Source organism: Cebus imitator, unplaced genomic scaffold (assembly GCF_001604975.1).
Source record: "Cebus imitator isolate Cc_AM_T3 unplaced genomic scaffold, Cebus_imitator-1.0 Scaffold56, whole genome shotgun sequence".
NCBI classification, from domain to species: domain Eukaryota; kingdom Metazoa; phylum Chordata; class Mammalia; order Primates; family Cebidae; genus Cebus; species Cebus imitator.
The window spans coordinates 2,777,877-2,803,397 of record NW_016107371.1 but is presented as its reverse complement, the minus strand read 5'-3'; the positions used below and the strand labels follow the sequence as shown (position 1 = coordinate 2,803,397).

Sequence of the window (25,521 nt, the reverse complement as noted above, 5' to 3'; positions counted from 1 at the left end):
AAAAAAAAAAAAAAAAAAAGATATTACAAATACAGTAACATTAGGCAAAGCTAATTGAATCAACTAGGTTGCCTTGGTCAAACATATTGCAGATTGATAACAATCAGCTCTAGTTCCAGAGGAAAATATAAGTTGATCCCTTATGAAATAGTGACTGGAAGGCTCCTAATAATAGAACCTCATGTATGTTCTACTCCTAAACTCTAATATGACTAAACTCTACCAGGCTTTAATATATTATGCCAAAGTGTATTTTCACCAGGTTAAAGAAAGCTTGTTCACCAATAGAGGACAATCAAACCCAGATGATCTAAAACTCAGAGATTTGACCTTCTGGAAACATTAAAGAAAGACTGCCCTTGCCACCCACACAGCAACAAAACTGTGGGACTGTGCACCTTGAGTTTATAATCTCATAACTCATGCTAAATGTGACATAATCAAACTGAAACTTTAAAGAAACGGATAGTCCCAAAGAAAAGACCAGAACTGATTTTCTCTCTTGAAAACAGGATGTTCCAGCATAATAAGGGAGTCTCCTCTAGGCTACCTTTTACAAAAAAGTTAAAGCCCTGTTTATAAGGACTTACAAAACTTACTGTTCTGTTATTTTCTTTATTTTTTTTTTCTGTTCTGTTATTTTCTAGTGAGATTTGAGACCAAATAAGTACATTTATCATGGCAAAAGAGTGATGTCAATGCATAAAGTCTTAGTCAAACTCTCAGGTTGACCAAATAAAGGGAATTGTTAAATTAAGCTTAACCTAAAACTGCCCTCATTATAAGTTTGGCCTAAAGGTTTTTCTGTACATATTGAACTATAATCTAAATATATAAACAGACTGCAACCTACTCTTGTACCAATCACAGAGTTTCAGCCAATAACAGGTAGCCAACTGTTCAACTATAGCAAATGCTGAACTGTAACACAACTAGCTATTCCTGTACTCCAGTTTCATTTTCTGTACATCATTCTCCTTTATCTGTCCATAAATCCTCTCTGACCACATGCCAGTGTCAAAGTCTCTCTGAACCTATTGTGGTTCAGGGGCTTCTTGATTCAGGAATCATTCTTTCCTCAATTACTCTATGTTAAATTTTTCTAAAGTTTTTATTCTAACAAGTTAACTGAAACATATACTAAAATAAATACTAATATATAAGAAAAATCTTACTGAAGCACAAAGAAAAGAGACAGTTGTGAATGGTGTTGGTATTACTTCATAGAAGAAAAACGTTTTTTAGTTTATAAGCATTTTGGCCATGAAGGATATGCAAAATTGTGATAGCTATAAAATAAATAATAAATGTCAAGCTTACATTTTTCATATGCAAAGTATGAGAGCAAATGGAAAATTCAGGAAGTATTCTCATTTGGAATAAGGTATGCATGGGGGGAAAAGGAGAAGGAAAATACAATAGAAGAAGCTGTAAAGTCAGCTTGGGTAGAATACTATACTAAGGATTATTTCCTATATTATCTAATATCCAATTATGTTTGTGACATCACAAGTTATAGAAATAAGTAAGACAATGCTGAGAAAGATGACAAGCCTATCTCAAATATATTAGATATTTGATTCATTCTTTTTAGGCTCATAGCATATCTCAAAACCATTTCTGAACTACTGAGGGGGAAAAAAAAAGACTTTATGCCAGAAGTCACATGAAGTTCTTTAGCAATATTAATCCTTTATCTTTCACACATATCTTTTTTTAACATCAGATGGGTAATGTGCTGACATTATAACAAGGTTTGAGGGAGGCACAACTCAAATAAGCATTAAATACTCAATCACACGCATGAACTATGGAAGAATCTCTAATACACGTCTTTAATAAAATGGCTTTGTTTCTGTTTTATGATGCCACCATAACTAAAACTGCATCCAAAAGGCAATTAAATTAAGAGAGTCTTTTCCTCCAAAAATATTTATATAATCACTAAATATAGACTCTTCAGAGCTGACATTATTATTGACATTTATTATTATTCACAAAATAAAATAATCTTGATATTAGAGGCTGAGATTAAAAATAACTACAGTTGTAGCTTGTTATTGACAGAGAATGACCATAGTTATATAACTTTATATATATATATATATATATATATATATATATATATATATATAAAGAGAGAGAGAGAGAGAGAGAATCCTTCCAGACTCCAAGGGGAAATTGTGTTTCATTGCTTCTCTGAAATTTGCATCTTGAGGAAAAGTATCAACTCAATTCTGAAATTAAAAATATGGTGATAAATAGAATCATTTTGAGTTCATTATAAATATTCCACCTTTAACTGCTTTCTGCTTGACCAAAAAAAGTACTTTTTTGAAATAGACACTGGAGAGTAAAAACACTTCTATCCACTGTTGCCTGGGTATAAGAACATGTGTTTTTCATACAAAACATAAAAAGAAAAAACTCCAATAATATTATTTACACTTTTTATAATTTGTGTAAGCTTAATTGCACTTAATCTCAATTGATGTTAACTGTAAACTTCCGACTGTGCACAGTGATATGATCTGATTTGTATTTTAGAACAAATCAGCACCATAAGAAACACACAGCTTACACAAAAACATCTCTTCTCTATATCAAATTTGTCTAACCTGTGGCCCATGGGCTGCATGAGGCCCAGGACAGCCTTGAATACAGCCCAACAAAAATTTGTAAACTTTCTTAAAGCATTATAAAATTTTTTTGCAATTGTTTTTAGCTCATCAGCTATCGTTAATGTTAGTGTATTTTATATGTGGCCCAAGACAATTAATTCTTCCACTGTGGCCCAAAAAATGCCAAAAGATTGGACACCCCAGGTCTACATCATTCTCAGTCTTCAGAAAAAGTAGGAACAACAAGTGAAATTGTAAAATTTGTATTTTAGAACAAATCAGATCATATCACTCCTCTGTAGTTTTCCACTACTTGAAATGATTTTTCTCCCTTTCCAGGCCAGATTTGGTGCAAAGGCATCAAAATATCAAGTGGTAAGTCATGCTCAAAAAAACAGCATCTATAGTATTACCAAATAACTAAACGGGAAATTGGAGAGTAACTAGCTTTAATATTTTTAAGTATTTTGAAGTAGCTGAAGTATTTTGCTTTCACAAATAACTCCAAATTTCTCCTCCAAAGTAACAGGAAAAAAATAATGACATCAGAAAGCATATAGCAGCACTATTCATAATAGGCAAAAATTAAAAACAAACCCAGATGCATGTCGATAGGAAAACTGATCAATAAAATGTGGTATATTCAGATACTGGAGTACACACAGCACTGAGAATGAATGAAATACAACTCCATACAATTATATAGCCGAATCTCCCAAACATTATGTTGGGCAAAACAATACAGAACCAGTAGAATATATTGTATGATTCTTCTATAAACTGAATAAAAATAGGCCAAAGTAATGGTACTAGACAGAAAATAGTGGTGTGAGACAAAAGGATAAAAGTTACCCTTGGAGGTGGGAGATAGTTCTCCCTGAAAGGAAGCATGAGGAAATTTTGGGGCGCTGTTAATGTTCCACTTCTTAATCTCAGTGCTACTTTCTATGCTTTCAATCTGTGCACTTTTCATTATCTGTTTTATATTACTTAGCAATAAGCACTTTGCTGCTTTTATCAATTTTTCCAAATATCCTTTTCTGAGCAACCTATCATTTGTCATTTTAAAAATGTATTTACTTATCCCTACCTTGAGTCACACAGCATTTAATATGATTTTAAGCTATGGGAAAGATTCTGTCAACTTTATATTATTCAGATTGAAGATTATCTATGTTAGGACCTGGAAACACATCTATTTTCACGAACTGCCTTTACCATTTTACAACTCCATATCAACTTTTTTTTTTAATCCATGAAGCAGCATATTTATTCTGGGCCTTAGTAGACAACGCCCTGATTTCATTCCCACTCATCATCACCAATAAAATGAAGACAGATCCTGAGCTGGCTGAGGCCCTGCAGTCCTTAGCTCCTTGCCCTGTCCCTTCTCAGCCTCAAGGTAGGTAGTCTGTGTCAGTGATAGAGATGGCGCCTACAGAGGGTACCAGAGCTGAGCAGATACATGAACCCAGAGGCAGGAACTGCAGAAAGCAAAGGGTGCACATCCCTGAGTCCAGTTGGGGCTTCACTTGCTGCCCCCCGTGATCTTGAGGCTGCAGGGCACGGCGAGCAGCCTCACCATGGGCTGTCTCCCTGGTGGTTGCAGAGCCATGACACACAGTGGCTGGCTAGGTGGACAGTTCCACCAGACACTGGCAGAGTCCACTCAGGCTCAGCTCTTTAATATCCAGGTAGCTGACGTGGAAGACCCGTTCCTCAGAGAGTTCACTGAGAACACAGTAGCAGGCAGGGCCCAGGGCACCTAGGGAGCCCAGGAGCAACTGAAGGAAGACAGGATCTTCCCTCCACTGAATTTCGTAGAGAATTCCAGGTGCATCCTGGGTCCAGGTTCCGAAGACCATCCAAGTGGGAGACCACAGCAACGGAGAAGTGGCCATCCTCAGGCTCCGTCTCATTTCCATCCCGGGCATCCAGAGACACAGTGTGCACTCGAAGCAGCATTTTGGCCACCGCGTTACACTTTGCCAATTTTTTGGAAGTGCCACTGCCAATGTCAATGAAATGCTCCACTCGGCAGGTCATGATGAATTCTGTGCGGTGGTCTGGCCCAAATTCCTGGGTCACTGTGTACTCTGGCAACAACCACCAGCCTTTTTGCACCACCAGCTCCTGCACCAATGGGGATGCACTTAGACTGCCGAAGGGAAATGGGGGTTAGGGAGGCGGGAGTGCTGCTTTTCCAGAGGGGTGCTCCTGGTTAGGACAACAGATGAAACTGCAGTAGAAGCTGCTGCTGCAGTAAAAACCAGAGAACATCTTCAGGCAGTGAAAAGTCTAGGGGCCCTGCTGTCCTCCAGGGCTGGCTCCAACATGCTTCCCACTTTGAGGTGTTTGAGGGCCACCTCAGCTGCCTTGTTCTTGACTGTCTTCTTGCTGCGGGCCTGAACTGGTGCAGCTGGTGTTGCCAACGGTGACCCAGAACGTGAAATTAGGCTGATGGGCTTGGCCCTCGGTTTTGAGAATGTTGTACACAGCTGTCTTCCCTATTCTGGTCTCACACTCCTGCAGAAGGCTGATCTGGGAATTGCCAGGGTTGGTGGCCAGCAATTGCTCTATAGCAGGTAGCCTGCAGCCCCTTGCTCGTCTTCATTCATTCCCTCCACTGTCCTCACGGACACCACATGACTGCTTCTATATCAACCTCTTTGACCAGTCAAGCACCATAAGAAGCACAGAGCTTACAAAAACAATCAAATTTTGTCTATATCATTCTCAATCTTCACATAAGGTAGAAATAAGAAGTGAAATTTTAAAATTAAAATTATCCTCAAGGACTCTTCAATTTCCATCTCCATTAGCCTTCAAAACAAAAAGACAAACATTTCTGGGGATCCATCTGCTCTCTCCTTATGAATGAATAATGGACCACCCCATATATTTTTAAATTTCACCTTTGATCCTAGATTCTGCTATTGCAAGCTAACTTGAGTAGATACAGCAAAGAAATCATGTGATACAGTCTTGTCATTAATAGGTAAAAGCAGTCTTTCCAAAATGTCCTACGCAACTCTCTATGACCTGAAATCTGCAGAATTAGTACTCTGGAGGAGACACGGGAGAAAAACTGTCCTGGACACTTAGTGAAAAGAGTGTAGTAAGTCATGCTAATAATTAGTACTTCAGTTAAAAGCACCAAAATGTTGATCCTTGAATTCAAGTTTCACAACTAAAAAGATACACACCATTTTTCCTCGGCTTGAAAATCTTCTCCATTGGGAATCCTTAAACAGGAGAGTCTTAAGCTTCTAGAAGCATATGATCTTTGGAAAAAACAGCTAATGACCCCTGGATCAAGCAAATGACAAACCAAAGTATACAGCTTCCACCCAAAAACAGAAGATTATAAGTTTTCTGGAATCTCGGCTCCTCCTTTTTAAAATTATTTTGTTTACTTTTAATCTTATTTATTACTGTGCTTTGGTATCCCTAGTGATCAACTAAAGGTTTCTCAGAATATGTGTATACATTCGCATATTGTCAGTGTTATCACATTCTTTATCTCCATTAGTCTTTCATTACCACCTTAGAAAAGGCAAAAATCTCCCTGTTATCTCACCGACAAAACTTAATATTAGGTTGGTGCAAAGGTGATTGCAGTTTTGGCATGGAAAGTAATTTACTTTTGCACCAATCTAATAGCCGTTACTTAAAACGTTACGAATAGCAAATTTCCTTCCTGGAAACACTTGTATATTTGAATTTTCTTCACATTTTAACCCAAACCTTCAGTCTTGTAAAAATTAGACATTGATCCCAGTCATTATATCATTTACAGTAGAAGCAACTACTGTATTGGAGTTGTGAACAAATGTGAACCTAAAAGAGCCAATCCTTCAAGATAGATCTCAAGTGGCTAACTAGGCCTAGATTTTAAATACAGCCAGGCTGCCATTTGCTAACTAGAGGTCACTCACATACTCTGGGTTCCCAGAAAATCCACGCATCTATTGAACTTTGTGCTCACCTAAACCAATTAATCAGGGCTTAGCTATATCAACCAATCAGAACCCAGCTGTATCAACCAATCAGAACTCAGCTGTGTTAACCAATGAGAAGGAAGCAAGTTTGCTTCATTTTCATAAAGAAACTAGGTTAAGAACATGGGCAGGCATGTTTGCTATAAAATCAGGATCCTCCCTTTGCTTTCTAGAATGCACCTTCCTCTAACATTGAAAACTGTGTCTACCTCATTTGCAAACAAGGTCTCTTTCCTCAAAATTCCTTTCCAGAAAAATTTTGTTGACAGAGCAATCCTTGCTACAGTAACTATTCTTTTGGCAAATATTTATCTTTTGGCATCCAAAAATTTCTCATTGCAGTAAATGAGAATCAAATGTAAACTAACTGTAGGTGTTACCAGTACTCATATAGAGGACAGGGCCTTGTGAGAAGTTTTAGGCAATACTCTGTGAGCAAAAGTGACCTGTAACACTTCTGTCTTACAAAACTGAGAGTAAGTGTGAGTTCTCCATTCTTGCTCTCCCACTGGTGTGGCACAGCTTCTGAAAGCTATGTGTTCAGATGGCTTATGAGAGAGTAGCATCCTAAATCTCTGAGTTGCCACTGGAAGAGAAACCTACTCTTATGAATAGATTTCAGTCTTTAGTGAACCTGTGCTCCTGGGCTGTGACTTTCAACATGATTCTTAGCTTCTTGTCTCCCCTTAGATGAGGAGGAAAATCTAAAGACTGGAGTTATTTTCCTTCTCTCATATTGACTCAGCTCTGGTAAAGTTGTTTCTCTTCAGGGAAGGTGAGGAACAGAAAGTTCTGGGAGTATGTCAAAATGCTTACTCCTCCCCTGGGCTATTTCCAAATGGCTACTTTCCCCTCCCCTAGCTGGAGGCATGTGGGGACTTTTTTCTGATCTTCACATTGAGAGCTTGATGGTACTCGTAAAAGTAAAACCTCAAAATTGTGGGGGCTTTCCTAAGGCTAGGGCCCCAGGAAGTTTTAACTTTTAAGTTAGTCTACTCAGCTTCCAGCAGTTCATCAATTATAGTTTAAGTTTTCCTAACAGAATCTATAGTTTCTTCACCCAGTAAACTTATTCTTTGTATTTGCCTCACTCTCCACTACTCAGGGCTCGATTTGCCCTGTGACCTCAATTTCTGATGGATCTAAGAAGAGTTGTTGGTTCTCAGTTCAGCTTTTTTCTTGTTGTAAGAATAGGAGTGACAACTGTCACACTCTTTCACATATCAAAAAGCAAGCCAAAAGTCCCCACAGTATTGCTTTAAATTACTTCTCATCTTGTATCTTTTTCCCACTTAACTGTGAACTATTTGAGAGCAGGAACCATGGTCTTTTTATCTCAGGACCTAGGATAGGTATGAGGATTCTTCAGAGCGTAACCATGATTTTCGTGTCTGCTCTTTATCACACACACTCTCTCTAGGTTATTTTATGCATTTTTCTAGCTTTTTGTGCCATACTAACAACTCTCAAAACTGTATCTCTGGCCAGTCCATCTCTCTCCTTTAATGTTGGACAATTATAAGCATCTTAATTTAAAAGTTCAAAATGTAAGTTTTAGTTTATACCTCCAAATTGTTCATCTTCTCCCTTCTTGATCATATGTAATAACATCATGACCCAATTAGTTCTTTCAACTAGAAACCCAGGAGTCATCTGTGGTTCTTTTCTCTTATTTTACAGCTTCTAAGTCTACTCCTCTGACAAATCATAACATTTCAATCTTCAAATATATTCTCAATCTACTTCTCTCTATTTTCACTGTAATCAATGTGGTCCAAGTTATCACTGTCACTAGGAGAGTCCTCAAAAAAGCCCTCTCCCATTGCTCTCTCCATTTCTATTCTCATGCTACACATAGAGCAATCAGAATGACTTTTATACATAAAATAAATCATGTCACTCCCATATTTAAATCTCTTCAATATCTTCCCTGTATACTGAGACTCAGATTCAAACTCCTTATCATTCTCCGTATTCTCTGTAAAACCACTGCTCTATCTGAATCCTACCTCTGGAACCTCATCTCCTGCCACACTCCCTTCTCATCTGCTATACTACACCTATGCTGGTCTTCTTTGTGTCCCTTGCTAGTTAAAGAGCTTCACATTTCATGTTCCCTATGCTTACATGTAACATTTTTACACGTTATTTAACATTTTGTTCCTATTAAAAGAACTCACATCTAAAGAGATTATATTAGGTGGTTATCTAATTCTAATAATTCAAATTTTAGATTTTCTATTTAATAATAATTAGAATTATCTAATTCCAATAACTCAAATTTTACATTTTCATAGTATTTCAAAAGTAAATTAATCATAGCAAAACATAAATAAGCTAAAATATAAAATTCAAAGCAAAGTAATTCAATTGATTAGTTTAATTTGCATTAGAAACTTTCTTAATTACCTTTACCATTTTGCTATGTATTGCAGATACAAAATTAGAATTACAGTTGCATTATAAGGCATTTATCATTTTTCCTAGTAGTTCCATTTTTAATTATTCAGAGGCTTGTTTTATACCTCACATAAAACCTGTGTTATATTGTCTTTGCAGAAAACTTTCCCTCATTTTAATGCTGACACAAAAAATAGCAAATGAAAAGAGAAAGTAATATTAAAATTATTGAATTTATATATTAAGCAGTTTCTACAAAGGGCGAATTAACTGGCAACTAAAGCAAATGGCTCATTCAATTTTCTAAGCCTCAAATCTCATGAAAAGTCAAAGTCGGAAACAAGAGTCTACTTATATCTATAATTTCACATTACCAAAATCAAAATTAGTAAATCTTCCTGTTATGCTAAAGAATATGAAATGAACAAACCTCAAAAATACAGACCTCAAGAAGCCTACATCATCGATACATTTTTTTCAACAACCACAAAATGGAATTTATATAAATTGATTAAAACAGAATTACTGTTTAGGAAACATAATATATTTTTAATACTAGCTATCCGACAGAGTATTTTGTTACTCTACTCTGAAAGTATTGCACAAAGTATGAAAAACCAAGTCTTACTTTTTAACATTTAAAATTTAAATTGAATACCTGGAATTCAGCTCACAAAAATAATTTTACGGATGAAAACAGAAGGTAAGCAGATAGGAAGTTATCCCATTCAGATGGTAGTCATATTAAGAAACAAATGAGATGACCCAGAAAGAAGAAGCCTTACAACTCCGAATAGAGAGTAAGTGAATTAAAGGACATTGAGAAGTAACTCTGGTCTGTGGTTCAGAAAGATAAAAGGAAGGTTCCTAGAAAATTACATACAAAAAATCTTCAATGGATAAGAATGTAAGATGAAGAAGGTAAGAAAATCTATTAAGAAAATCTATCGATTCTGAATTTTAAAAACTACATAAACCACACAGCAAGAATAAATGAGTTGTCAAAGAAATCTTAATTGAAATAATGCCAATTAATCAATAATTAATTTTAAAACATAAAAGTGTTAATTTTTTCTGTCATCTTCCTATCCAAAAATCAAAGCAGATTGGATTATATTTCTTATTAAACTAAAGCAGTTTCTTTTTGTGTTTAGGCCAAATAACACTTTATTACAATAATCTAAATCTCATTTTTTAAAAGTTACTGACAAAATATCTGTCACCTGATTTAATGGCCATGGTAATCTAATACATAATATGGCACAATCTTGATTATTTTTAAAAACTCACACACAAGACACATAACTAGAGTCATTTAAATCCAAGGCAAAATTATATCTAATCATGCTTTGTTATTGGTTTCTCCATTTTATTTTATTTTAAGCTTCAGTGCCATAGTGAAAAAACAAAACAATGACGTTATGTGGCATTTTAATATAATGCTTCCTAGTTAGAAAAGAAATTATTAGAATTTTATTCCTTGTGTCATAAAATTCCTGCATCATAAAGGGATTAAATATGAAAAATATATTGTGAAGAAATATTATTGAGTTCCTACTACGTATTAGGTATTCTGCTAAATTCCAGGAATAAAATAGTAGACAAGACAAATACTGGCCCTGACTTCAACTACCTGAAGAACTGCAAAATTTCCAATTTGAGAACTACATATTAACTATTAGGAAGAGCATATTGATAACATCATATTTTACTTCAGTTGAAACTAAAACCCTGACAAAATGTAACATAAAATGCATAAAAAGTAGCATAAAACGGATGAGGAGATTATCCTCATCAATAGCAACAAGACAAAAAAGATGTTTATCTTTTACTTTGCATTAAAGGAACAACATGAATGCTTTTCTGAGTGTTTCATCGTACTCGTCATTCTCATTCTCATTCTCTCCTGGAGTCCATGTCACTTGTCAACTTGTCCATTCCTACAACCAAACCAACTTCTCTTAAGTCATAATTCAAAAGGAAGCACAGAGGCTAAGTGGTGGGAGCACATCTGAATATGATGGCAACTGTCAGGAGAATGGAAGTTAAATATGTACAGTCTCTCTCACACTCTCAGCTACCTCAACTTTACAACATAAATAATATTGCTTCCACAAAATTAAATGATACAGATGTGAACAACTTTTGAAACAGTGTTTTTTAATCTAATAACAACAAAAAATGAAATCAATACTTCTTTAGTGTTTCAGGTCAGTGTAAGAATATATTGCTGCATTTTACTAATTATGTTTTGTAACCTAATGAAATGTTTAGTAAAAACAGGATTCAGCGGTCAAATAAATGTATGAAACAGTGTGTGTTCTAATACCCTTGGAGCATATTTGGGTTCTCAAAATTATTATAATAAAGAAACTTGCTTAACCTTTTTTAAAACAACTTTTCCAAAACTATTTGACCACAGACTGAATTTGGAGGGTAAAATCTTGTAATGTCTTCTAGAACTATTGTTGAAAGAAACACAATCTAGTTATAGATTGCACTGTTGGAAAAAGATATTTTACTGAATAAGTATAGCTTACATTATTTATACTAAAATATAGTGGGAGGTGGTTCTTTTTTACTATCCTGTTAATTATCCTTGCCTTCTTTTTAGATTTCCATTAAGGGTAATAGTATCAAACCCTAACCTAACAATTTTCCTTTCTGAGGGCATACTATTCCAAGGACAGTATTTTAATACATACTTTTCAGTATGTTATACTATCAGAGATAATATTTAGTCTATATAGATCAGCTTACTTACGTCTGGGGCTCCTTTTCATTTTGTTGTTTTTGCTGGGGCTGAAGAACGTTATTTACCAGTTCAGTGATTCCACTAAAGGGAAACCACCTGTTTAAATAAGCAAATAATGTGACTGAATAACCAAATAAATAACAATGTAGGTTAACGTTTTCTTATCCATAATAATAAAAATACACAGGCACAAAAGCTACAGCCAATGGTAATGTGAGCTCCAATTATCATCAAGGCAGTCAAAATGTTGGGAAATTAAATTTGAACACTTAACTAGTCCACAAGCAGGCAGCAAAAAACTACATCCAGTCACTATGTGGGTGAAGTAAGAAGCTGCAGGCAGCTGTCTTACAAGCCAGAGAGTCAGAAAGCAGAAGACACACTAGCTGCAGCCTATCCAGTATTAGTATAAGCTAATACCAGAAAGCAGAATGTGACAAAAGTACAGAAGTCAAGCCTACTACACTCTTAACACATTTACTTACTGTGTCAGTTGTGGTTTGTGTTCTTCTTTGACCCTAAAAAGATAAGTTTGCACAACTGAGTGCACTGTACTATGAAGAGATTTCTATTTACAAATTTGTGTTCATATAAAATGGACACCAAAAATAAGAATTTTATATAGAAAGATTTAGCGCCTTGCCATATAGTGAAATTATACATTTCAATCAAATTTACACACAAAAAAAGAGAAATTGAATCATTTGTTCTTAACAGAAGACTAATATTAAACTCCACTACTGTTTTAAAGCAATGATTTGGGCCTGAAGATTTCTAAATATTTTTATCGATATTGAAGATTTTAAAATAATTATTTTAACATACTATATTAAACACAATCACATTTAGTTAAGTGCATATAAATAGATTTCCTTTCTAAAAATTTTTTTTAGTATTGAAGTAAAGACACAAATATTTTAAATAAAACATAAGGTTTTATGAATGTATTTTTAAAAGCCTTACAAATGAATTTCTTTATGCCTAAAGGAGCAGATAACGGAATGGTGGGGTGGGGGAGAAAAGGTATCCAATCTCTCTTAAAATAGCTATTAAAATAATGATGTATATTAAATTAGAAATATTCATAAGTTAATTATGCAAACAACTCTTCCAGACTGCAAATAAACTTAAATAAATACTATATAAATAACTATAATAATCAAGTCAGTACTTCACTTTTAGTTCTGCTGAGTTCAGTAAAGTCTTGTCTAAAATAGCATACAGAAAAAACTGCTTTCCAAATATCTGAGTTGAGAAGATATTTTTATATTACAAAAATCTAAAAATTCATGGTCAGAAACTGATTTAGAAGTAGACAGTTGTAGAAAGCTAAGACAGCCAATTGAAAGCAGCTGCAGTCCAAAGCACTCATCAAGAGGAATAAAAGGAGCAAGTGAATTCAGCACCTTCAACTGAAATATCTGGGTTCTTACACTGAAACTGACTAAGCAAACAACTTGACCCTCAGAGAACAAAGAGAAGCAGAGTAGGGCGACAGCCCACCTGGGAGCAGCAGGGAGCCAAGAGAATCCCCACCCCCAGCCAAGAGAAGCAGTCAATGATTGTGTGACCCTGCTCAGGAAACCATGCTTCTCCCACAGATCTTTGTAACCCATGGATCAGGAGATCCCTTGTGATCCCACATCACCAGGGCCTTGGGTCCAATACACTGAGTTATGTGAAGTTTAAGCAGAGCAACTGCTTAGACACACACAGAGACCCAGGAGTTTTGCATACCCGGGCCCTGGAATCTGCAGCAAGGCAAGAGATCCATCCGTAAATGTCCCTAGGAAAGAGGCTGACTCCAGGGAGCAAAGTGGCTTCATTCTGTGGGTACAACTTCCATGGCACCTTACAAGTTGGGACCCACCTGCTTGGATCCGGCAGCAGCAGGCTAGAGTCTGCCTGAGTCAGGACTGAGTTCCCAGGGGGATTGGTGACCACCATCTCTGCAGTTCTGTAGACTCGGTCATTTCAGCCTGCCAGCTTTGAAGAATACAAGCAGTGTGGATGAAGAACACAAGCAGTGTGGATGTGTTCCTCAGCACAGCATAGCTACCTTAACACATCATGGCCAGACTGCTTCTTAAGCAGAACCTGATTCCTTCCTCCTCACTTGGCAAGACCTTCCTGTGGGGACTTCAGCCACTCCTGCAAGGATTCTCCAGACAGACCATTGATCTCTCCCAGGGATGAAGCTCCCAGGGGTTATCTACCTCTGCAGTTCAGTAGACTCAGCTGTTCCAGCCTGCCAACTTTGGAGAATCCAAACAGTCCAGACGAAGAAGAGACCTCTGAACGTAGCACACCTGCTCTACCAAAAGGCCACCTGACTGCTTCTTTGGGCAGATCCCTGATCCTGTTCCTCGTGACTGGGAGAGACCTCCCAACAGGAGTCTCAGCCGCCTCCTATAGGCATATTTGGGCCAGCAAAAGGTCAGTGCCACACTGAAACAAAGCTTCCAGAAAAAGGGGAAGGCTGCCATCTTTGCTGGTTCACAGCCTTCACTGGTGATAACTCTGGGTAGGAAAAAAATGAAAGCAACTACAGTCTGAAGGGGACCCCTAGCAAACCACAGCAGCCCTATGAAACAGTGCCATCACTGTTAAAAGAAAAACAAATAGGAAACAACAGCAACGTCAACAAAAAAGACCCCATGAAAACCCCAATCAAAGGTCACCAACCCCAAAGACCAAAGGTAGGTAAGCCCATAAAGGTAAGAAAGAATCGACACAAAAAGGCTAAAAACTCAAAAGCCAGAATGACTCTTTTCCTTCAAATGACCACAGCATCTCTCCAGCAAAAGCACAAACTGGCTGAGGCTGAGATGGCTGAAGTAACAGAAGTAGGCTTCAGAAGGTGGACAATAAGAAACTTTGCTGAGCTAAAGGAGCATGTTTTAACCCAATACAAAGAAGCTAAGTATCATGATAAAACAATACAGAAGCTGATAGCCAGAACAGCCAGTTTAGAGAGAAACATAACCAACCTGATGGATCTGAAAAACACAACATGAAAACTTCACAATGCAATCACAAATATCAATAGCAGAATAGACCAAGCAGAGAAAAGAATCTCAGAGCTTAAAGACTATCTTTCTGAAATAAGACAGGCATACAAGAACTGAAAAAAATAAAAGAATAAAAAGGAATGAACAAAACCTCCAAAAAATATTATTTAAGAAGACCAAACCTAAGACTGATTAGGGTACCTGAAAGAGATGGGGAGAATGGAACAAAGTTGTGAAAATGCTTAAATATATCATCCAGGAGAATCCCCCAAAAGAGAAAGGTAGCCCAACATTCAAATTCAGGAAATGCAGAGAACCCCAATAAGACGCTCCATGAAAAGATCAACCCCAAGATACATAATAATCAGATTCTGCAATATGTAATGAAAGTAAAAATGTTAAGGGCAGCCTGATAGAAAGGCCAGGTCACCTACAAAAAGTAGCCCATCAGTTGCATATCTGGGTAAACTAAATTTCATAAATGAAGGAGAAAAAGGATCCTTTTCAGACAATCAAATGCTTAGGGAATTTGCCAGCACCATGCCTGATGTGCAAGAGCTCCTGAACAAAGCATTTAATATGGAAAGGAAAAACAATTACTAGCCACCACAAAAAGAAACTGGAAGTACACAGATCAGTGACATTATGAAGCAACCACATAAACAAGTATGGAAAATAACCAGCTAGCATCATGATGACAGAATCAAATTCACAAATAACAATACTAACCTTAAATGTAAATGAGCTAAATGCCCCAATTAAAAGATACAAAATGCCAAGCTGGATAAAAAGTCAAGACCCATTGGTATGCTCTCTTCAAGACACCCATCTCACATGCAAAGACACACATAGACTCAAAATAAAAGAATGGAGGAAAATTTACCAAACAAATTTAAAACAGAAAACACAGTGGTTGCAATTCCAGTTTCTGACAAAACAGACTTTAAACCAACAAAGATCAAAAAAGACAAAGAAGGGTATTATGTAATGGTAAAGTGTTCAATTCAACAAGAAGAGCTAACTGTCCTAAATATATGTGCACCCAACACAGGAGAACTCAGATTTGTAAAGCAAGTTCTTAGAAACATACAAAAAGACTTAAGATTCCCAAACAATAATAGTAGGAGACTTCAACACCCCACTGTCAATATGAGACAGATCATCAAGACAGATAATTAACAAAAATATTCAAGACCTGAACTCAAGAGGACCTGACAGATGCCTACAGAGCTCTCCACCAACAGAGTAGAATATACATTCTTCTCATTGCCACATGGCACTTACTCTAAAATTTATCGCATAATCTGAAGTAAAACACTCATCAGCAAATATAAAAGAACTGAAATCATAACAAACATTTTCTCAGACCACAGTGCAATCAAAATAGAACTCAAGATTAAGAAAATCACTCAAGAACACACAACTGCATTGACGTTGAAAAACCGGCTCCTGAATGACTCCTGTGAAAATAATAAAATTAAAACAAAAATAAGAAAGTTATTTGAAACTAATGAGAGAAAAGAGACAATGTAACAGAAACTTTAGGATGCAGCTGAAGCATTGTTAAGAGAGAAATTTATAGCATTAAAATGTCCACATCAAAAAGCTAGAAAGATCTCAAGTTATCTAAGCTTCACAGCTAGCAGAAGACAAGAAATAACCAAGATCAGAACTAAAGTGAAGGTGATACAAAGATGAAAAACCCTTCAAAAAAATCAATGAAACCAGGAGCTGGTTTTTAAAAAATAATAATAAAATAGACTGCTAGATAGGCTAACAAAAAAGAAAAGAGAAGAATCATGATTATGATTATAAACATAATCAGAAATGATAAGAGGTATATCACCACTGACCCCACAGAAATATAAACAACCATCAGAGAACACTACAAACATCTCTATGCACATAAACTAGAAAATCTATAAGAAATGAATAAATGCTGGGTGCAGTAGCTCACGCTTGTAATCCCAGCACTTTGGAAGGCTGAGGTGGGTGGATCATGAGGTCAGGTGTTTGAGACCAGCCTGTCCAGTATGGTGAAACCCCATTTCTACTTAAAAAAAAAATACAAAAATTAGCCGTGCGTGGTGGCGCAGGCTGTAGTCTCAACTACTCAGGAGGCTGAGAAGAGGAGAATTGCTTGAACCTGGGAGGCAGAGGTTGCAGTGAGCTGAGATCGTGCCACTGCACTCCAGCCTGGGCAACAGAGTGAGATTCTGTCTCAATAAATAAATAAATAAATAAATAAATGCCTGGACACATACACCCATACACCTGGACACATACATGAATAAATGTCTGCACACATACACCCACCCAAGACTGAATCGGGAATAAATTGAGTCTATTAATACATCAATAATAAATTCTGAAATTGAGGCAGTAATAAATAGCCTACCAACCAAAAATAAAAAGCCCAGGACAAGATAGAATCACAATTGAATTCTACCAGAGGTACAAATAAAAGCTGGTACTATTCTACTGAAACTATTCCAAAAAATTTAAAAGAAGGGACTCCTCTCTAACTCATTCTATGAGGCCAACATCATACTGACACCAAAACCTGGCACAGATACAACAACAAAAAAAAACTTTAGGCCAATGTCCTTGATGAATATCAATGCAAAGATTGTCAAACATCGATGCAAAATACTGGCAAACCAAATCCAGTAGCACATCAAAAAGCTTATCCACCATGATAAAGTAGGGTTCATTCTCAGGATAAAAGTTTGGCTCAATATACAAAAATAAACACATGCTAAACAGGACTGAAGGCAAAAAAACACATAATTGTCTCAATAGACACAGAAACGGCCTACAATAAAATTCAACATCCCTTCATGTTAAAAACTCTCAATCAACTAGGTATTGAAGAAACATACATCAAAATAATAAGAGCCATACATGAAAAAGCCACAGCCAATATCATACTAAATGGGCAAAAGCTAGAAGGATTCTTCATGAAAACTGGTCAGCAAAGTCCTAGACTTTCATTAGAAGGCTATACCTAACACTGCAAATTAAATTCTCTTTATAGCAAACCAATTCACTTTTACACTGTGTTCATTTTTTTAAGACATAGCAATAAATAAAAGGCACACTCTTAGACATATTTGTGTCACAATAACAAATATAATTGGTAAATATATATTTCTATGTTAACAAAAAAATTCTGTATTCTCTTTATAAAATTCAGAGTGTAATATCTTATTTGCAAGAACAAAAATCACATTATTTAGTATTTAAATATAGTCACATAATGGACTAATATTTAAAAGATTGTCATTTTAACATCAAACGTCATATAAACATTCAATCACAAGCAAACTATAGTGACACTGAATTCTATTTAGAAAACATATTTCTTTGAGAATAAGAACAAAAGACAAGAGTGTAAAAGGTGGAAAATTATTTCAAGAACTGAGGGGTAACTATAAAAGCTATAACATATGTGTAATGGGAATAGCAGATGGAGAAGTAAGGAACAAGAGAAATATTTTAAGTAATAACAACTGAAAAGGCACAGCCTTCAAGAAAAATAAAAGCATGCTCTTTAAAGAACCAAAGAAATGTTTGGCTCACATAAGGAAAGTTCTCACCCAAGTTCTCAATCAGATTTATGCAAATGAAGGATTTAAGCTTGTTTAGTTCTGATTGGTCAAGATAGTTGAGCCCTTGATTGGGTGGCTTCCTAAGACCCAAACTAGAAAGCTCTATGAGATGTTTCTTCTAAAGAGCTAGTGATGAATCGTTTCTCACCAGTTTTTCTTGGCTTTGGTCATGAGAACCGTTCTGGCTTATGGGCGTAAATTAGGATGTTTATCCACATTTACCTTTTTTTATGAACAAAAGACATGTAAACACTCTTCTTTCACTCCACCATGGCAGCTTTGTTCTATAATCTCAGTTTGGATATTTCTTCTATTAGTCACAGTGAGTCCACCTAGTCTGGAGTGCTTGGAGTCTGATTTACAGTTTAATTTCACACCAATATGTTAAGAATTTTTGTATCAGTGTTCATTAAAGATATAAGTAACTTTAGTAACTTTCTTTTCTTGAATTTACTTTTTCTAGTTTTGTTATCAGAGTAATAATGCTGGCTTCACAAACTGAGTTGAAATGCATTCTTCTATTTTTTGAATGATGAGTGTAATCTTTATGAAAGATAAGTACTTGTGAAAGATAAGTGTTATTTATTTTTTAAATGTTTTATAGAATTCACCATTGAAGCCATGTGGGCCTGGAGTTTTTTGTGAAACGCTTTTTTTTTTTTTTTTTTTTNTTTGAGATGAGGTTTTGCTCTTGTTGCCCACACTTCAGTGCAATGGTCCAATCTTGGCTCACTGCAACCTCCGCTTCCCGGGTTCAAGTGATTCTCCTGCCTCAGTCTTCCAAGTAGCTGGGATTACAGGCATGCACCACCATGCCCAGCTAATTTTGTATTTTTAGTAGAGACAGAGCTCCTCCATGTTAGTCAGGCTGGTCTCAAACTCCCGACTTCAGGTGATCCACCCACCTTGGCCTCCCAAAGTGCTGGGCACAGGCGTGTGCCACTGCACCTGGCCCCTGGGGGTATTTTTGTTTGTTTAACTTTTCAATTTGAAATAATTTTAGATTTTTAGAGGAGTTGCAAATATGGTTCAGAGAGTTTCTGTATCTTGTTCACATAGGTTTCTGTAGTCAACAATTTACACAATTACATTGTATTTATCAAAACAAAGAAAACAGCATTGATAAAATACTATTAAATAACTGTAGGATTTATTCAAATTTTACCATATTTTTCACTGACATTCTTTTTGTTCTCCAGATGCAATCTAGGATACTACAGTGCATTTAGTTGTCATGTCTCCTTAGTCTCTTCCAATCTGAGACAGTTTCTTGCTCTTTCCTTGTTTTCATGATTTTGAAATTTTTGAAGAAAAATGGTGAAAATTGTGAAAACAAAGAAAAAGAGTGTTCCTTAATTTCAATTTTTATAGATGTTCCTCAGTTTGGGTTTGTTTCAATGTTTCCCCTTGATTCAACTGGGTTTTGAAGCTTTCGGAAGAATACCATAGTGGTATCATATCATATCAGGGGGTTAATTTTGATTATATACTAAGAGTTGTGTTTCTCAGGTTTCTCCACTGCAAAGTTATAATTGTTCCCTTCCTATTCTCTGTTGGTTGCAAGTGAGTCACTAATTTCAGTCCCTATTTAAGGGGAGAGGAATTAAGCTCCACCACTTGAAAAGGTTAAACTTCTGTGCATACCCCCAGGAAAGAGGCTGATTCTAGAGCACTGAGCAGAAACAGCCTGCAGGCCCCACTTCCACAGCAGCCCACAACATAAAACCCACTGGCTTAAAATTCTAGCCAGCTACCAGTAACGGCATTGTACCTCCCTAAGAAGGGGTTCCCAGGCAGTGCGCAGACCACTGCCTCTGCTGTTAAAGGCATCTTAATCATTCCAGCCTTCATGCTTTGGAGAGTGTCAGCCAATCTGGGGTAGAAGAGATCCACTGGCACAGAAGAACTGCTTTACCAAAATGAGGCCAGACTGCTGCTTTAAAGGTGTGTCTGATCCTTTCTCCTCACTGGGCAGGCCTCTCAACTAAGGCCTCCAGCTACCCACTGCCTGAGCTCTAAGATCTAAATTTCCCCTGATACAGTGCTCCTAGAGGAAGAGGTAGGCTGCCATCTTTGCCATTTGGAGGACTTAGCCATTCAGCCTTTAGGCTTCAGAGCATGTGAGGTGACTGGGGGCTGAGGTGAACCCTCAGCACACACAGCTGCTCTGCCAAAACATGGCCAAACTTCTTTATTAAGCAGGTGCTGATCCTACTCCTCCTTACTGGGCAGAATCTCCTAACTGGGGTCTCCAGCCACTTCCTGCAGGTGCCTTTGGGATGGCAAGAGGTCCATACCTCCCTGTGACAAAGCTCCCAGAGGGAGGAACAGGCTGTCATCTTTGCTGTTTTCCAGCCTTCACTGGTGACACCTCCAGGTTCTGGAAAATCCAAGGTGACTAGGGACTGAAAAGGGCCCCAAGCATACTGCAGCGGTCCTACGGAAAAGTGGCCAGAGTGTTACATGGGTGCCCATTTCCATATCTCCTCACCAGGGGTTGTCATCAAGGCCTGGGCCTCCAGCCACCCCTCACCAGAGCTATGAATCCAGTGCCAACTCAGCAACTCCCTGGACAGAGCCTCCAGGGGCAACTGAAAGCCTCTTTGCCACTGCCTCTGCAGTAGAACTGCCCTTGTCACACTCAGACTGATGAAGGATCAAAGACCCTAAGTGTCCTATCTACCCCTCCAACAAACTTCGGTCAACCCAGGGAGAGAAGGCCAGTCTGTATCCTATGAGTCCCACACCCACCCCAACAGCTTGTCAACAGACAGGAAACCCTGAGCTTGGGCCCACAGTGCAAACCATCCATCTTGGGCTGACAGCACTGACAGACTGCTGACCAGAATGTGTGTATCTCTGGAGTAGACCCCCAAGTAGTCAAGCAAATAACCCCTGGCAACAAACGCTACTAAGTTCCTTTCTCTACTTCCTCTAAGCTGTGGAAGAAACAAAAACACCAAGATCACCCCAGAGCTGCAGTGGGCAGCCCAGGAGTACCAAGTCGTGAACTATAGCCAGCACTCAAGCAGGAGGAACCCACATTTTCAGGGCACTAAGAGGGAACACAGCTGCAACTGTGAGGAAGCATATGGGAGGGACACGAACAATAAAGAGTCTACCAATGGACAAATAAGCCTAAGTGTCATTGCTAAATCACATCTCAAAACTTTGATACCAAAAATACCTCACTAACATTTCCCCCTGCGAAACCAGAGACAAGAAATCAGCTTCAAATAAGGACCCATACAAAAAGCCTCAATCTGGTGGAAACATTTATAAAAGAAGGCTATTGACTGTACTAGATCTACACTGCAGTTAAAGAAACACCAAAATGCAGAGATGAGAAAGAACCAACACAAGAACTCTGATAACTCAAATGGCGAGAGAGTGTCATTATGTCTTCCAATGACTGCAACAGTTCTCCAACAAGAGTTCTTAACCAAGCAGAACTGATTGGATTGACAGAAATAGAATTCAGAAAATGGACAGGACCAAAGATCACCAAGATTCATGAGGATGTCAAAACCCAATCCAAAGAAAATAAGAATCACAGGAAAGTGATACAGGAGCTGAAGGACAAAATAATCAGTATAAAAAATAACCTAATAGGTCTGAAAGAGCTGAATAACTCAATATAAGAATTTCACAGTGTAATCACAAGTATTAAAAGTAGAGTAAACCAACTTGAGGAATGAATCTCAGAACTTGAAGACTGGTTCTCTGAAATAAGACAGTTGGACAAAAAAAATGTATACAGAATTAAAACAAATGAACAAAACCACCAAGTATATGATTATGCAGAGAGGACAAATCTATGAATCATTGACTCAGAAATCTGTCCAGGACTTCATATGCAGATTATAAAAATTCTTTCCTCTAGCACTCTCCTCTCGGTAACGCTCCTTCAGCTCTCTAAGGTGAGAGGATATGGTATTCTGCCTCATGACCGCATCATGGAGATAGAGGAGAGGCTCTGTCAACGATCTGTTGGCTGCAGTACCCGGTTGCCGGGAAATTGGGGGAAAGGGGAACTATCTCATTACCGAAGGGCAAGAATGCAGTATAGTTTCTGCTGAGAGCCTGCATTTGGGAACAGGCGCCTTTCTCACTATTGCAGGACAAGGATAAAAGGTCTCTTGCCACAATCCCCCAGGTATGGAGAAGGTGCTGCTTTGTTTTTCAGGCTGTGGAGACAGAGTTGGTGGACAGAGCTCTGCTCACAATCTGTGTAGCTGTAGTGCTCAGCGGGGAGGGGAAGGAGTCTATATTTTTTCATGCTGTTTTCCTGGAGCAGGCAAGTATAATCAGAATGGTTTTGTTCTGCTGGCTGTCCTTTTTCTGGTCCTTTGGCTAGAGACAGCAGGCTTTTCTTGGGACCTCTTTTTTATTTTTTTTTTACAGTATGTGTCTGTTTATGGTTTTGGGTTGTGGGTCTCTTTAGTGCCCATGTTGGGATATAGAGAGGGAAAAACCAACCAACCAACCCCAGGGGCTGGGCGCAGTGGCTCACGTCTATAATCCTAGCACTTTGAGAGGCCGAGGCGGGCAGATCACCTGAGGTCGGGAGTTAGAGACCAGCCTGACAAACATGATGAAACCCCATCTCTACTAAAAATACAAAATTAGCCGAGCACGGTGGGGCATGCCTGTAATCTCAGCTACTCGGGAGGCTAAGGCAGGAAAATCGCTTGAACCCAGGAGGCGGAGGCTGGGGTGAGCCAAGATTGAGTCATCGTACTCAAGCCTGGGCAACAAGGGCGAATCTCTGTCTCTAAATAAATAAATAAATAAATAACTCAGGAATCTCACTCCCGGGGGTTTTGTCTTGAGTCCTGAAATTCCTATCCAATCCAATTTATTTTCTTTGTCTTGTAATATCTTCTATTAGTTGCTTTTTGAATATTGCCTGGAGCTTTAAAATTGTAATTATCAGAGAATATAAAGTGAAGTCTGCATACCCAACTTGTCTGGAACCAGCCATAGTTTCTTTCTTGTTCTCTTAATCTTTTGTTTCCTCACCTGTTTATTTTCCCCAATGCCTTATATAAAGTACCTAATTTGCTAATATTATATCAAGTATAAAGAATTAATTATAAGTAGCTCTGGATTGTGAAACTGTTAGCGGTCTAATCAGTATGCATGCAGTCTTTCAGTAACTTTGAAGAGCCAGACACCATGAAGAGAGTTATAAATTCAGCACCCAGTTATACAAAGAAGTAGGCACATTTAGGTCTTGAAAAACACTAGATTAACATAAATTAAAGCACCTAAAGTATGCTTTATCTAAATTTAAAGGATGAAAAAAGGTATAAATGATGATTTTTTCTACACCAAACAAAATGATCTTAACTGATTACTATTTTGGATTGACAATCATTATGTTTTAGCATGAGAAGTCAGTGGTTCTCCATTGTAAAACTGATGCCCTCTTTTTACTTTCTTGATGAACTGCTAAAAGACATCAATATTTTTTAATGTTATTAGATTAATATATGTATTACTGGAAAACATTTGGTTGTATCATTTTTATGTGAAACAGCTGTTTGGAATAATTTAACTTGTTTGTAGTTTTTACGTTGTGTGCCATATTACATTGTTGTAATAATTGTTTGCTGATGTTCATATTTTTGCAGTTAGTCTGGAATATTTTGTTATTATTATTACTCTTTTCTTTCTTGGTTGCTGCTAGTATACTGCTTCTTCAATGACTGCCTATTCATTTTTTACACACATCAAAGAAAAGCTGGCAGTAAAGAATGACTATAATTAGTTGGTAACAGAAGAGGTTGCCAGCTTTGTAATCATGCTTTATTAAGAACTGAATATTTTCAATCTATGAATCAAAACTCAGGTTTCCAACATTCAACAATTCTCTTAATACAAATATCTAAAAAAAAATTCTCATAAGAGTTGACAAATATATTTAAACTGTGTCCCTATGTTTTTCAGATAATGTACCATCTAAAGTGTTAAAATGTAGAGAAATTTGTAATTCACTCATTCATGTAACAGACATTTATCATGTATTTATTATGTGGCAGGTATTGTGTTAGGCTTTGGAGTCATAAAGATCAATGAAATATGTGCCCTATTCTCAAGGAGCTCATACCCTATCGAGAAAGATAAATATATGAACAATTTACTAGTATACGTACACACACACACACACACACACACACGCACGCACACACAATAAATGTATGTCTATATTTTATATGTATTATATAAAATGTACTCATGCATGTATGCACCTATCTATTGTAAAAGCAGAATAATGTTACAAAGCCAGCAGGAATACAATCTATATAGTTCATTGATGTACAACTATAACTGTCAGACCTGCGTGCATTCATTCAATAAATATCTGTTAAATGTTTACTGAATTAACATAGATAATTTTCACTCACCTTGCTTCTTTTCATCATTGTACCCTTTATCACTGTGATCTCAAGATGTCATTCAAACTATTCAAGCTTTAGTTCATACTATGTTAAATAGGCTTTATCATTAGAAATAACTCTCCCGTTATATGTTTTTGTGAGGACTAAACAAATTAACATATGGGAAAGCATTTTATAAACTTTAAGTTACTGTGTTAGGTAATGTAAAGAATCCTATCCTTGATTTTATGCTACTGTATGAATAAAAAAACAAAAGTAAAAATGTTCTATTATTAAATCTATTTTTTATTTCTACCTTCTTAGTGCTCTGTTCTAGAATGCAGCTCTTGAAACAGAAGGTGAACTTATTGTGGGCAGGATACTTTGAGTCTTAGTATGTATCTTACTCAGTACTCCTTAAGTGCCTTGACTTTGTGCCTGATATAGTAGGTGCTTAAAAAATGTTGTTGATGGACAACTTTGCTTTGTAATTAGAAGGTTGCATCATACTGCAAAATAAACAAACACCCCTACCCCAGCCTTTTACATATCCAATCTCCTGCCTCCTAAAAACACTGCAGGAGTTAGTAGCAGGATGAACAAGAAAGATAGCCAGTTTAAGTAAGAAACATAACTTAAAGAATCTGACAAGATATAAACTAATTCTATTTAAAAAGTAAAAATGCTATTTTTACATATTTCCTTTATTTCCTTTACCCTTCCATATTTTTCTGCCGAA

At 37.1% G+C, this 25,521-nt stretch overlaps 1 protein-coding gene and 1 non-coding gene across 33 annotated transcripts in view; both read right to left on the bottom strand.

The window, feature by feature from the left end:
• Positions 1–25,521, bottom strand: part of RIMS2 (regulating synaptic membrane exocytosis 2) — a 688,984-nt gene that overhangs the window by 561,726 nt on the left and 101,737 nt on the right. For 18 of the 32 annotated variants that reach the window (XM_037738660.1, XM_037738669.1, XM_037738672.1 and 15 more), the window contains exons 2-3: positions 12,263–12,295; positions 11,787–11,873 (exon numbers count right to left, since the gene is read on the bottom strand). The exons of the other annotated variants lie outside the window; for them this stretch is intronic. In XM_037738660.1, coding sequence (XP_037594588.1) covers positions 11,787–11,873; positions 12,263–12,295 — 120 coding nt within the window. The remainder of the gene's footprint in view (positions 1–11,786; positions 11,874–12,262; positions 12,296–25,521) is intronic. 32 annotated transcript variants of the gene reach the window in all.
• LOC119471336 lies at positions 1,721–1,820 on the bottom strand. Its single transcript, XR_005200366.1, has one exon. It is a non-coding gene; the product is annotated as a small nucleolar RNA U13 (small nucleolar RNA).